Source organism: Rhea americana, unplaced genomic scaffold, assembly GCF_003343005.1.
Source record: "Rhea americana isolate MKP2758 unplaced genomic scaffold, rheAme1 scaffold_47, whole genome shotgun sequence".
NCBI lineage: Eukaryota > Metazoa > Chordata > Aves > Rheiformes > Rheidae > Rhea > Rhea americana.
Window position 1 is genome coordinate 2,675,874 of NW_028186612.1, and position 14,867 is coordinate 2,690,740.

A 14,867-nucleotide genomic window follows, 5' to 3' on the forward strand; every position below is an offset into this window, starting at 1 on the left:
AGGTGTGATGTGTCTTTATACAACGTCACCCTTTCACCTTCATTAATTCTTTCCCCCCCCGCCCCAAACTGCCAGCAGTTCCAATCTCAACTATCTAGGGAGTTCCTCAGACTCTCACGATATTACCCTAGTTCCTGCTTTCAAAAAGGAGAACCATCATTTTCTAATTATAAAGGCAACATTATATCATCAAAATGCTGAATTTGTACGGAGGAAAAAAAAACAGTCAGCAATTAGGATACAGGGAATTTAAGCCTGGAGTCACTCAGTATGCAAAAAATATGTACTTTTGATATTTATGTTTATAAGCACAATGTAATCCTGAAAGATGAAAATAAAGGTCAATATGCACACATTGAGCACACATGAGTGAGTCATATTTCGGCTAATATCAAAAGAATGATACTCAGGCTTACTATTTGGTTACTATCTTAATGTCAGGTACTTAAATTTTTGCAACTTTCTTGGGTCTGCAGTGCTAACAGGAAAAAAATGGTAACCTAATGCAGTTAACAGATGCCCTCGAGTAAGAGCAAGGTTTAGACCTGCAAAGTCAGCAGATGTCATTCTTAGAGTTGCTGTTCAGAGAAAAAAAACATGCACATTCGTTCATAAAGTAAGACAGTTAACATTATAGATTAATTTGTGGGTTTATCCAAAACCCCTGGAATCCCATTTAAAGTATTTTAATTTATAATGCACATTTTCCAAGCATTGCAATTTTTTTTATAATGACAAAATCTTCTCTTCTTGAATAAGACTGTAATACCGACTGTTCCCTGTTGTGTGACCGGTCCTGCGACTAGGCAAGCACTTATTTTTACCAGCCATAAACCCCGTATAAAGCTGTGATATGCGCTATCGAGCCGGTGCTACAGATTGCATGCAGTAGCAGGTAGGAAAGTTGTTTCTGTTACCTCTTTTTGCCCTACTGGAGGTGACGGCTCAGCCTTCAACTGCTTATCCACGTGCAACTCACTTAACTCTTCAGAAATCTCAGAGTTCTGACTCCGGACGCCTGGGCTTTGGCATCGCTGCCCCCTCAGCTGCAGCTGTTTTTCCTGCTGGAAATAATCCTACATGGGTTTATTTTCTTTTCCTTTGATATAGCACGTTTATTTCTTAAGGAGAACTCCCCAGCTAGAAGAGAAAATACCCTGGACTACACTTGTCAGGGAATGACATCTGAAGGGAAAAAAATGGCAAGCAGCAAGATTACACAAACTTACGCTGTAAATTTTGAAGTTTAGCAACTGGATATGTCAAGTTGTCTGGCTSTAGGAAAGGGGGGAAAAAACAGGCCAGCTTTTTTCTGAGCTGCTGTTGCTTGGCGGGGGGCTGTTGTCCCGCCATACCCGTTTTCCCGTCTGTTTTTGAGAGACAAGCGCTCCCCCGTGACCCGGGGACCGCGGAAAGGGGCTCGCTCKTCGGTCGGGTAGCCGAGGGGCGTTTTCGGGAGCCAGGCGATGCGGCGGCGGCGGCGTTCGCCCCTGCGCCCGGGGGAGAAGGGCAGGAGCCTGCTCTGCACGGCGCGGAAAAACACCCAGACAACACCAGCTACGTCTTGCAGAGGAGGAAGACCCAGAGTGCACAGGAAAAGATAAAAGCTCTCTAAAAATAGAAGATGTGGAAAAATTGCAGGTAAATATTGAGACATATGCTGCTCCTCCGCGGCAAAGCGTTTAAGACTATTTTGACGCCCGCTGCTATCAGAGGGCCTTAACCACAGGTGGAAAAGAGCACGCACCCGTAAGCACTTTGCTAAAACCGGGAACCCGGGCAACAATTTTTTCCTGCAAACCCGTCTGACTCGACCCACCGCTCACCAGCGCACGCGGTGCCATTTAAACCCAGCCGCCGAGCTCCCTGGAAGCGCTCGCCGGGAGGCTCCTGCTGGGGGGGTCCCCGCGCGCCCAGCCCCGGGGGCGCTGCTGCCGTAAATCGGTTCGGCTCTACCGATTCGGGCGCGAGCGGGACCTCTGTGAAAGCGCCGCGGCTCGTCGGAGCATTACCATCGTTCATGTCATTACTAGCGCTGCTACTAAAATATTAATAAAACTCAAGCTGATTTCAAAGCGTTGTGCTGAATTGCTTGCAGAAGGCCTTCCATGCTGAGAAAAAAATTACAAGCATAACAGGATTTCAGTAATAATTACTTGAACCTATTTAACTTTTACTTGTCCACTTTTTTTTTTTTTTTTTTTTTTTTGCCTTGACTGGCATTCAAAGTTAATCATGGACTAAGAGAGTTTCCCTTTCCTAGGGAGCCACAGGCTACCTGCCTCTGTTCTCAAGCCACATCACCGCAGGAAGTCCCAGAAGAGATACCAAGGGCAAAAAAAACCACTTTATTCCAAATATAACTATCTGAAATAACAGATGACACAAAGGAAGCAGTTGGTTAAGCAAATTGCTCTCTGTATAAATACTTCCAGACTGTCAAGTTTGGACCAATCCTTTCAAATGTCGTTCTGTGTTTCTAGCAAATTAATTTAAAATTAAATTTCTCGTTTCCTGCTTCAGAGGACATGTGCTCTAAAATATATTCTAACTTTAATAGATTAAATTATGCATGTCCAAGCCTGCACCCTCTGCATAAGAATGTATTACATGCAATTTCCAGGCACAGTTTAGCACTGATACTCACAGGCCAAAGATCACTCCATAATCATTGCATTACAGTTCTCTCCCTATTGAAGAGTTATACTCTCTGAAGTGTATCTTTGGAAATAGTGCAATATGTAGAGGAGAGGCTAATGTAGACACAAGGCACTTGGCCATATTTTTTTTTTTTTTGGCAATGTGTATACAACTTGGTACCAAGCAATCTTAATGGCAGGGTATTGGTTATAGCACTAAAACAACAGAAACGATTATTTCATACTAAAAGTGCAGTGCAATCGGGGGTGACATCTCAAGTTCATTTATGCAGAAAGGTTGTGCACTCATATTCATTAGAGACTGCAGTGTATGAGAACAAGCTATRTAATTCAGTTGATCCGAAGAATATTCAAGTTATTAAGTAAATTATTGCACTGAATAGCTAAGGTGGAATCCAATACAGACCTTACACCCATTCTCCACTGAGTAACCCCTCTGTGTGGCACCAAGATGTAGGAACACTTTCCTAGAGACTAAACTCCAGGAAATGTAGATCCAGCCGCTACCTAGAGATCACACTTGTAGCAAGTACCCAAGCAGATGATGCCAATTAGTGCTGATGACATAYATCCTGTTAAATTATCCAATAGGGACAAAATGTCCATGTGCTGGGACAATGAATCAGTTCATCACCATGTGTTTTCATATTTGCCCTGCAAGCTTATAAGATGGGAGAAAACCTCTAGGAAAAACAGACCCTTCACCAGAATCTGCCTTTATAGGATCGTCCCCAAAGGAGCRTTAGGGAACCAGTGGCATTACTGCAAATGACTGGTGCCAGCCCTGCARAACCACTCTCATGGGATGAAGTGGTCTCTGTTCCAGCACGCAGCAGCGGTACAGCAGCACAGACCTGTCTGTGGAGAGGTGTATTTGTTTTATTTTGTTTAACTTTGGACTGTTTGCTTTTGTTCGGATTCCAGATGATTCGTTCTTCTGGCAGCGACGATGGTAGGTTTGTCTCCCGCAAAGCTCCCCACCGTGGGTGGTTTATGTAATTTGTTTTTAATTTTTGTATCAAGTGCCATGTTGCCAAGGCATTACACATTATGTTAATATTTATCGATTCATTTGTTTTCATAATTTATAAAGTGAAAACATACAGCAATACAAAAACTTTGTGTGTATAAACRGAGGGTTGGGGGCTTGGGACAGAAGTCAGCTCCTCTAGAGCRCACGTTGGAAGTTTGCTCACCCCTGTTCTGACCCGGGCTCCAAAGAGAGGAGCTCTGCTAACGCCGTATTAGTAATCAGCGCATGGAGGACGATGTACCCGGAGTTGTGCCCTTGCATGCTGCAGGTCAGCTGTAGCACCAGAAAAGCAGCGATTATAGCTTCAGATTGAAAATAGAGCATAATCTGGGTGACATCTCAAGTGTGTTTGTGCAGGGACCCACATACTTGTTTGCTGACACAAATAAATACAAAGGCTCCACACTGCGTTCTGCCTCTGAAAAGCACAGATCGGCTAATTGTTTCAGGCTCAAACGGGGATTAGTGCAAATGCCMGTCCTTTGGAAAGAGGACTTGCTGCTGGCAAAACAAGACAAATACCTGTCATCAGCATGGATTCGCTTTATTCCTGCCCCATGGAAATATCATTTTTTCCATCGTGTGCAAACTAATTTGGAACGACGATCCTATGCCCTGTCTTTCAGATGGTGATCAACTCAGATGGATTCTCTTGACTCTTCACTCACTATCTGGATCATGACCCTTGCTTGTAACATTTGTTCCCTGATTCCCTGGCCACGGCTGTTGTGAGAAAGAAGTGCAAAGCCTTTGATAGCAGGAAGCTTCCTTTTCCAAGCAGGTGGGGAGGTAAGAAAAAGAACTGGCTCCAGAGCCCTTCCCCCTAGCAACTGTCACTGCTGAGCCAGCAAGATAGGATGAAAGATGTGGCAGGATGAACTTACTTAAACTTATTTTCTGAGGCGGAGGGGGCAGGCTCTGACTCTGATGGGAGAGTACAACTGCGGACTGCCCTTTACTCAGTTCACAGTGCATTGGGAGGCTTCACCCCTGGGTATCTTCTCTGCTCCCCACTAGGCTCATGGCTTCCTATGTCTCTCTGAAGAGAGATTTTTAGGGTCCGTGTTCACTTTTCAGGAATGAGGTGGTCAGGACTTACGGATTGTAGTGTCTTTCCAGGTACAGATCCAATGCAGAGGAGAGGYAGAGGTCTCCTCAACTAGAAGTCTGCGCGCCCTGGATCACAGGACACACTTGTCTACACAGATGAGGTGGCCCTGCTTTACCATGGGAGACCGTTCATCAGAGGACACTTCACCACTGGACAARGCAGCAGTAACAGGACCACTTTAGCCATTCTTAAATGACCGCCACTATGAATTTGAGCCTCTTGAAGGAACCCAGCTCAGTATAGCAGCGATTAATCTTTTAATAGCAGGCAGCATATTTAACCTGCAAGGTTTCCCATAGCCAGTTTTGAAATCTGAAAAACAGAATCGGRATCTAAGGAGCTTTTCATGTATAGCAAACACAGTTCAGTGGTGTAACATATGTAGCTATGAGAGGACTGTTTACTCTGTAAAGTAATTGTTGATAGCCATGTTCCTCCTTGCAGATAGCTATGGAGTTCATAAAATTACCATGCCTGGTAGCAATTGGCATCCTTTCTCGGCAACAGTTTGCATCTAGTAACTGGCACCCTTTCTCTGCAGAGGAGCCAAGAAGTAAATGATCATGAAAACGGAACAGTTTATATCCTACCTCTACATAAGGGGAGAAGCAAGCAGATTGCAATGCTGCTGAAATATAGCAAAGCTTGCATTACTGCCTGTGTGGCACCTGTTTCTTATGTAAAGTAAGTAGGAGACYACAGTCTGCAGAGCTGCCAGGCTGACAACTTTCAGATATGCTGAATTCACTCTTTTTGAAAAGCCTTGAAAAATCAGTGTTAAAAAGTGAGAGAAATAAATAACCGTGAACCAGGGAGATGAACTGTGGGTTCTCATTACCAGACAGATCATTTATGATCCTGGTTCTCTTCTTTTATGAGTAAATGTAAATCCTGTGGCTCCAATAAAATCAATGGATTTATCTTTCTGCACGTTCAGGATGAGAAGAAAAAATTACCAAATATATCTGGAAAATCCCTTTGCTTCCTTAATATGAGAAATAGAAGATTAATAGCACTTATTCTGCTGGGAATATAGCAGGGCTGATATGTAGCTGTCAGTTTTAAACAGGCACTTTTGAGAATCTTTCTGCTCCTATTTGAAGAATTACTCCTCTAAAGCAGAGCTGCTACTACTCAGTTTAACGAGAAATCTGAGGAAAAGCCRGAGCAATATCACACCACAGGGACAGGACTGTAGTGAAGACACAAAGACAACTCATGCTACGCTGCTCATTTAAAAATACGTTTCATTAGCAGACAACACCATTTACAATACCCCGATGTAAAGTGTGTGAAGTCCTGCCTTGAGCCTACAGCGCAGACCAACAGTAAGCATGCGCATAACTTACGAACTGCAAATACATTAGAGGGGGGAAGGAAAGAAGTCTAAACCCATCAGGTGAGAATGGGTACCCCCCACTCTCCATCCTATGCCACCAAGCCCATCATGGTACTTTAACAGCAATGACTGGATACCARACGAGCTTGGCCTGCTGGTTTTCTCCAGCTCTGCAGTCTTTATCTACCCTTCCCTCTCTGTTCACCTATGCAAAAGTCAGCTAAAACCTGGTACTAAGGGTGCAATAAACCGTAGTCAAAATTAGGTGGTGTGGGTCATATTTGCCATACATTTCCTTTTTTATTTTTCTTATTTTTCTTATTTTTCTTAATGTCACAGGCTTAATAGGGACCTATTTATAAAAAAACAAAATTGGTAACATAGGCGTGCAGAAAAGCAAAGTAGATCAATGAGGTTAGATACAATAGTCTCCAAATTCAGAAAGAACATGTGCTTGTACTCCAGCTCCCATTGAATGTACCAGTAAACAAAATTATAACCTTAATTTGGAAGGYCGCTATTCCCGAGAGAGTTTTCAGCCATGCTGTCATCTGTCAGAGTTATCGCCACTGTAGTCACGGCAATTATTAGTCTGAACTTACACCTATGCAGCTAAATACAGAACTTGCCCTGGTGAATCTGTGGAGGTAAGAAACAGTTTTTTCTTCAAAGTCGTAGAGTATTTGGAGACAGAATGCAGTATTTATTCTAAAAGATAATGTATTTTGTGAGTACTTAGCTGAATAAAACAGCCAGAATCTGTCCCTTAAACTTCAGAATGGCTAAAGCTGCCCGGAAACTGCCACRGCTCAGCAGAAGGTGTTAACAGCAAAAACTGCTCTGGTACCTGTCCGCCCCATTATTTTTTCATTTTGATTAAAGGTGAACTAAAACTTCCCCGSACAAACATCATCGCAGCCACTAACYGCTATTCGCTGAGCAAATTCTGGATACTTTGCCAAGTGTCTTTCCTCGAGAAAGGGAGCAACAGCTTAGCAGYGCTCCACAGCCGATTAATCCAGAGCATTTTAAGAGACTGAGCTCTGGCCACGGAGGAGCAGAGCGCATTAGTGCTCACGGCTTGGTCCTTGCTGGTCTGAGATCTTTTCCCACAGTGGGCAACATGCTGCCCATAATAAAGCATAGATTCATTATTCTAAGGGTTCGGTTTTAAAATTAGTCTAAGTGAGAGAACTTGGCAAAAAGATGTACTGCCAAAGTTAATTTAGCCTGTTATCAATTCAAAAGGCTTAAATAGGCAGTGAAAGTGTTTCATAAGTGTTCATTGTTCAGAGTTCAAACTAATACCTTCTGCTAAATTGCATTTTGAAGTTTAATCACACTCCGCTTCATGTTTCTTTTGGTAATAAGGATCTCTCCATCGTATAATGTGAAGAATTCACACAAATGAGTTCCTCTGATGGAAGTTAAAATTTTGGAAGTTTGCCTCAAAGTGCAGTGTGCTTTGAGAGGGTGCCTGAAATAACCACAAATCTTTTCACCCAAATAAGGCATTAATATTTTGATCGCTCAGGAAGTCTCACATCATTATATGCAATAGGAAAAAAAGAAAAAGACAGGCTTTTAGATGCCATTATTTTAAATTGCGGTGTTTTGGACTTAATCAAAGGGAGCAGTTTCAACCGCCCTGCACACGCTCACCGTCTCACTTGGCTTAAGAGCTGTTTGGTAACTGGCTGTTATTCATTTTGTCCAAAATGTTAAGTGTCGGCATTTTCTTTACCAAAGGGAGAAACAGTGAGAAATGCTCATTTCTGAGCAATGTTTTGCTCCAGGGAGGGATACGGATACTGGGAAATGGCACCCAGTAGACTGTGACTGACGCGTAGTCCAGGGTCTGGGCACTTGTCCAAATGCATGTTGTCAAGTCCGTTATGCCTGATATCAGTTCTTTCAATGCCAGACTTATTTTTTTTTCTTTTTTTTTTCTCTTTCTTTCCTCCATCAGCTCCCTGATTTCCTGCACCTTAGGCATTTTGCTGCRGAGAAATATATTTCCCTGGCGCTGCGCGCTGAATGAGCACCCTCAAACCTGTGTTAGCAGTGTGACTGCTCTCATCACGTCAGCGGAGAGCTGACATTGAGACTTCTAGCTCTGCCATGTCATACCAAAGCAAAATAAATACAAATGTCCTTATATATGCAAAAGCAAAGGCAAATGTGTAGTTGGTTTAAACCTGCCAGTGCAGCTAACAGTCTTTTTATTCTAATGGTCTTGCTGCTATTCTTCCTGACACGATAAATAAAGAAATATTATATTTTACTGCTAAAAATAATTAGCCCATAATTGAGGCCTATGCGGTTTTCCAGAAACGYAAAGCAAAACATGCAATTTGAAAAGGGAGAAATCCAGGCAAGCTATACATCTGCCTGTACAACATATAATAATAATGAAAAAAAAGTCTTACTCAATGATCAGAAAAATATTGGCCCAAATAAAGCCGTCAGCTGGAATGTTGTAGGATTTACGGTGTGCTGCATGCATGYGTACATGTGGACTCACATTCCTGCCAGTAATAACGGGGGAGTAATCAACTGGCTTCAAAGGTATTTTATCTAGTTGCATTAAAAGAGAATTTGTCCCACAGACTGGAACGGAAAACAACAGGAATATAAATATTGCTTGAAAGGGCATTACATTTCCTGACAATAWGGTGTATTTCCTGCAGTAAAAGGCTGAAATTAATGCACCCTGTCAAATAAGCATACAGCTTCATGGTATCTCTGGTTTATGGACATTAGAATTATTAGGGACATGAGACATTTTCACAAATAATTTTATATCAAAATCTTTATGCACTGTTATTTTAAGGGTAATTTTCAATAATTTCAGTTATACTTATATAAACTGGGAATAATTCTGTTGACTTTTACATAGTTACTTCAGTTTTAGGGACAAGTCTGCAATGCTCAGAAATTAACAAAAACATTTTGATCAAATGAAAAGGAACCAGATGTGAGTCCAGATGCACAAGGTGAACCCGAGACATTTAATTCTTTTTTTTTCTATCTAATCATTTAGGTATCATAGCTAAAACAAAATGTATAGGCACTGTGCAGAAATTATTGGTTGAAGATTTTGACTCTACGTTATGAGAAAGCTAAAACTTGATGATCCTAACAGTCCTTTCTGACCTTAAAATTACTARTCTGTTACTGAAGTTGGAAATGGCAAAAAAACCTTAAACAAAACCAAGCCAGTTCTGAAGCAGAACTGTCGGGAAGAAGAGAAGAAAAGCCTGGGATTTTGATCCACTTCAGGATAATATAAAAACTGTCCCAGTGAATAGAGATGGTGGTTGCAACCAGCTCTATCACTGACATATGAAACCAGTTACTCATCTGTAGGCTGGAAAACTGTTCTCCCCAGCTGTTGTGTCTGGTGGACTCGGGCAGAGGTGTGCCTGAGAGAAGAACTGGTGGTCAGGATGAAACATGAATGAGRGTGAGAAAGCAAGGAGCTTCCTGCTACAATGAATAAATTGGGGGATGTGCAAAATCCTGGGCTGTTTGTGTGGGTCCAGGCTCAAACCTTTCTGAAATCATAGCAGAGATTCTGCTCCACCATAGAGGAGAGCGCATTGAGACAGTACAGCTGTGCAGGTGGGACACRAGGATGATCTCGGGCTGCTTTGCAGGCTCGGGAGGGCACAAATCAGCCATGGCAGCAGCTGGGATCCGGCCGCTGCAAAATGAGAGGGCAGCGCTCCAGCGGGGCGCGCGGCTGGTGCAGAGGAAKGTGTAAGAAGCTGCAAAGCGCTCCGCCACGGCAGCGGGCAGYGAGCACTTTCCATATGACCCAATTAGCCACTCCATCGTAACAAAACAATAACGACGTTTTCTGAAGACGAGCAGGCAAGTGCTGCTTGCTGGGCACTGCACTGAGCGAGAAAGCACAAAGGTGTTATCTCAGAGGAGCGTGGCATCCGTGCCTGGCTTTGTCACTGCAGAGGGGTGAATGTGACATGTCTTGCAGACCACTGGGGCCAAGAGCTACCAGCCACCACACCGTAGGTTTTCTTCTTAGTAGCATGCTATAGATAGATCAGAGGGGTGAATGTGACATGTCTTTCAGACCACTGGGGCCAAGAGCCACCAGCCACCACACTGTGGGTTTTCTTCTTAGTAGCATGCTATAGATGGATCAAGGCGACAGCAGTAGTTTGTCCGAGACTACGCATGTAGTAATTAAATTTAAGAAGGGAGAGGAAGGAATAACATCCTTATTGGGTTAATTTGAACAGAAGGCAAAGCTCAGAGTCTTTTTTGAGGTTGTGCTAAAGACATCCATCAGCTGTAGGAACCTGAGAAAAACTGTCATCAATACACAAGAGGATCCAAACGTCACACGGAAAGACCTGGACGCTCTGAGGCTTGGAGTAATAGAAAGAGGATGCAGTTCAATGGTATAAATGCACGATACTGTCCTCTGGGGACTGATTCAGGGTGTCAGCCCAGCATTACTCACTTGGAAACTCATTGCAGTCTATAATGGGATTTCTCTGAACCACAAAGCAATGTAGCAGTGAGACAGACACAAGTGGTTCTAGGCTATACCTGTGGGCACCTTGAAGGTTAAGCAACAGTAAAGCAGGAAGTTTGATTTAAGTTTTGTACYTGTGTATATAATGTAAATGATAAAAAAAAAAAATCCGATGTCTGAAACCTTCGGTGCAGTTAGATTGCGGGTAAGTTCTGCTGGGATCCAGTAACTCAAGTAAATGGAACTTTGCACACTGAATTGTCCTATCACCTTACTGTCTCCACAATCTGATCCATACTTCTTCAAAAAATTGAAATTTGATGCCACATACGAAAGATATTGTCTTTATAAGCAATTACAATCATTCCACAGAGGCTCAAGAAATTATCCACAATTTAATCATCTAGAAAGCCAAAAGGAGAACTCAAATCAATCTTGAAAAGATGCAGTCAGAGAGCTGCTGTGGTTGCTGCTAAGCTTTGGGAGTTTTCCTGCTAGGATGATCTGTTTTTGGAATTCTACATCTCAAAGGCACTGGAAAAACAGAAGATAGTTTTCATGTAATAGAAGATTATTTGGACACCAAGTGTTCCTGAAATATGACTGGATGGATGATAAAGCAGTGATTATTCTTTCTGTCATTTTGAGGATAAACTTATCTTCAAATCGCTGATGTGGAAGAAACCACTTCCCTGTGGACTGACAGGGAGAAAATACCCACATGGAGCAAGGAGGGTGGTTAGTCTCCATAAAGAGCCAAGCAAAAATGGTGCAGTGACAGTCCCCTATAAACATATCAGATAATRAAGACAAATAAATGAAGTTCAAGGTGGTCCTTTCCTACGTCCCTTGCTAGGCCTCAGTCTCAGTCTTCTGCAAGCTTCTTGCACCTGCACCGACTTTGATGGTTCAGCATTTTTTCAGATCCTTTTGCCTTATGTGTGGGCTACAAGCTTGTGTCTCCTGGCTCTTTGAGCTGGTAGAGCATCTCACATCTCAGTAATCAAAGGAGATTAAGAAGCTATCAGGTGGACTCACTCCTTCAAAACTCTCTCAATGACAGTGCCAAAAATTGGTAGCTTTCAGGAAGACGGCTGCTGCCGGTGTAAGCTTTGATAATAGAAACAGCAGCTGAAATTTAAACTTAGAAATCTCCATTACACTGGTGAATGTCGTGTAATGAGAAGGGTTTCTCATCTTCTGAAATTTCAGACTACTGTGCGTTACTCCATGGGCCCCGCTCCTCTTAACTACAACGGCTTACTTTAGAGTTGTTTYGCGACTTTTCCAGAGGAGCTCAGCCTTGGTACAGGAGCTGTAAGCTGAACTGATCATCACCTTAAAATACCCCATTGGTATCAACTGTTTTGCAGCTCTGCCTGAGGCCATCTTCCCTTCAGCCTCTCAGATGGCTGGGGCTGGATTGACACGAGCACATGACGAGCAGAGCCTGGCCCAGGGTCCTTCGGCTTACAGAAAATCAGAGGCAAATGTATCAAATGCTACGCGTTGTATAGGATTAGGGTTAATCAAATGGCTTCACAGTATAGTTTTAACATGTTTGATACACAGAGAAAATACTGTAATACCTTGACTTAAAATTCTCTGAGCTCCATGAAAAATGCGTTGCCCGCTCTGAAGAGTATCTCCAGTGCCTCTGCAGCGAACACCAGTGCTACAGGCCCCATGGGAAATAAGAGAACCTGCAGAACCATGGGCTTCTCCGTCACGGATGTTATGCAAAAATTTTCATTAAATAATATCGTGCTGTACATTTCTTTTTACCTCTTTCCACATATAATTGCACTAAAACCTACATGTATGAGGAGAAAGGCATATTCTGGCAATATTACCAAATGGTTGCTAAATTCCAGGTCAGCTAACAACTTTAAAGTGAAAAAGGCCACTTTTTCTTCTCTTGAGAAGTAAATATACATACAGATTCTCTTTGCACATGCTAAAATATGTAAATATGTAAAAATATGGATTATAATTAGGGGAAAGTTAGAATAGATTTGAATGTTTAACGTACCCTTGGTAGTTCTTGTTTCATTTATGTATGATGCCCTGTACACTAAAAGATTCTTGGCCATAATTGTGCCCTTTCAGCGCAATCATGTAAATTTTGCTCTTGTTTCCCGTATTCTTCCTTTGCATGCTCTGCCACAGTTTTTGCAGAAGTCCTGGCGTGAAGGAGGTACGGACTGTTGGAGAGTGGGGGTGTCACAGAATTAGAGCTGTCGAGAGCGAGCAGGGAAGTTTATTCCTCACTGTCCCACAGTGATACACAGGTTAGCACATTGCAATGCCCCGAGCTCCATATTCAGTGAACTTGCATTTAATACAGAACTCCAAGTGACATAATTTCCTCTTTAGTAACCTCTGTGCTCATCAAGAGGGGTGTTTGTGGGTGCAGACAGCATGTGTCTTTGAAATGATGTAATTAAAAAAAAAAAAGATCACAGAGCTTTGAACCATTCAGTATCTGCTTTCTCATGGCCCTTCACTTACTGAGCTGTTTACACCAGTGCAAATTTATCAGGATTTTGCAGGAAAGCAACTGCAAACCTCATCACACAATCATCATTTCTACTGTTGAGCTTCTTCCTCTTTCTTTATTTATTTATTTATGTCTGTGGTTTTTGACTCTTTTCTTTCGCGTCCTCTCGCATAGGCACATTTTCTCCACTAGAAATTTTGTAAAATGGATTGCAGGATATATGAACTTGCTTCTTGTTTGGATCTTTTCAGTAGTAGACCACAACGGCCTGCAGATAGAGATTGAGAACTGTTGATCGGGGCTATGAAATAGGGAGGAGCAGCGACCCACAGCAGCTGCTTGTCAAAGCCTGGAAAATACTAGTGACAAGGCTAACTAATTTATTCTTCAACACCTTTCCTTCTATTTAATGAATATGCTAGTTATGAACTGCCTTTCATTTCCCTATGTGCTTCTGAATCATATTATGCTTCTGCTAATCATGCACTGATTGAAAGTTCTTGGGTGAAAAAAAAATTGACACTAGAAAAAATAGGATTTTACTGCAATCAAAACTTTTGTGATAATATAACAATGTCAATGTCCATTGGAAATTTCTTGGAAAGATATAGTGTGAAAATTGAGTATTTCATGTTGCTTCTCCTATTTGGTTTTGTTTTTCTCCTGTTTTGTTTCATCGATTTTTACATCATCCTTGATTTTTATATTACATATAATAATACTTCAACATTATTGAAACACTTTGAAGAAATTTTCTTAATATTTTCAGACTTAATTTTGTTCAAAATGGTCTATTTCATTAAAGTGTAATTTTTAACATTAATTCTTTCCCTCACAACTCTAATATATCTCATTAGAGGCCTAATTCCACATTTTCTTAGTCTATAACATAAAATGAACTATCTGTCCCCTTTACTAACACACTCACCAGCACCTACAAGTAAACATTGTACTTTTAATTAGAACTCCACAATTCAGTATTTTTCAAGACACTGTAAACTCCAAAACTTTCCATCTTCCAAGCTACAACTGTGAATATTTCTATTAATCTTCAGGAAAGTTGAACACAATGATGCCACATGTGTGCGCACACACACGCACGCGTGCGCTTCCTTATTTCACAGACACTTGCAGGCAAAACTGCAATGAACCTTTCCTCTACATTACGCATGAAAAAAACCCAAGAATTTTTATTAATGAGACCCTCTRCCAGATGTAGCAGAAAGCTGAAAAGAAATAACTTTTATCTCCAGAATTACACTTGTTTTTGCCAGTCAGTATTGGTTGACCAGGTAATGCTAAGGAAGCCTTCTACTATATTCAGATTTCACTTTTCACGTGTATTCTGCTTGTAGATTTAACTTATACAAGGCTGGAAACAGAAAACGCTTCAAAGAGAAAACAGATGCTGTCCCTAGAAGTCAATTTTCTTACTAGCTATCACAAAATGGTTTCACGTATTCTTATTCTCTGTTCAGATGGAACAAGGCACTAATGGACAGGACCTGGCAGAGGCTGTATCACTATGAACACAACCGGCCCACAGAAAGCCAAAGCAGAACACAGCCACGCTCAGCTTTGTGATTTTTCTCCATCCCACCAACATGAACCCGTAAGTCATTTCAATAAAAATATTCCTTAGGAAAAAAATAACATTATAAAATGTCCATAAAAGTGTTTTCCAGAATTTTCAGACTCTTTTTTTTTTTTTTTTGGGGGG

General features: G+C 41.8%; 1 protein-coding gene across 1 annotated transcript in view; it reads right to left on the bottom strand.

Annotated features, from left to right (window-relative positions):
* The window catches only part of LOC146589295 (sodium channel protein type 5 subunit alpha-like), a 213,214-nt gene that overhangs the window by 57,019 nt on the left and 141,328 nt on the right, over positions 1–14,867 (bottom strand). The window contains 1 exon segment of the mRNA XM_085316462.1: positions 918–1,076. Coding sequence (XP_085172588.1) covers positions 918–1,076 — 159 coding nt within the window.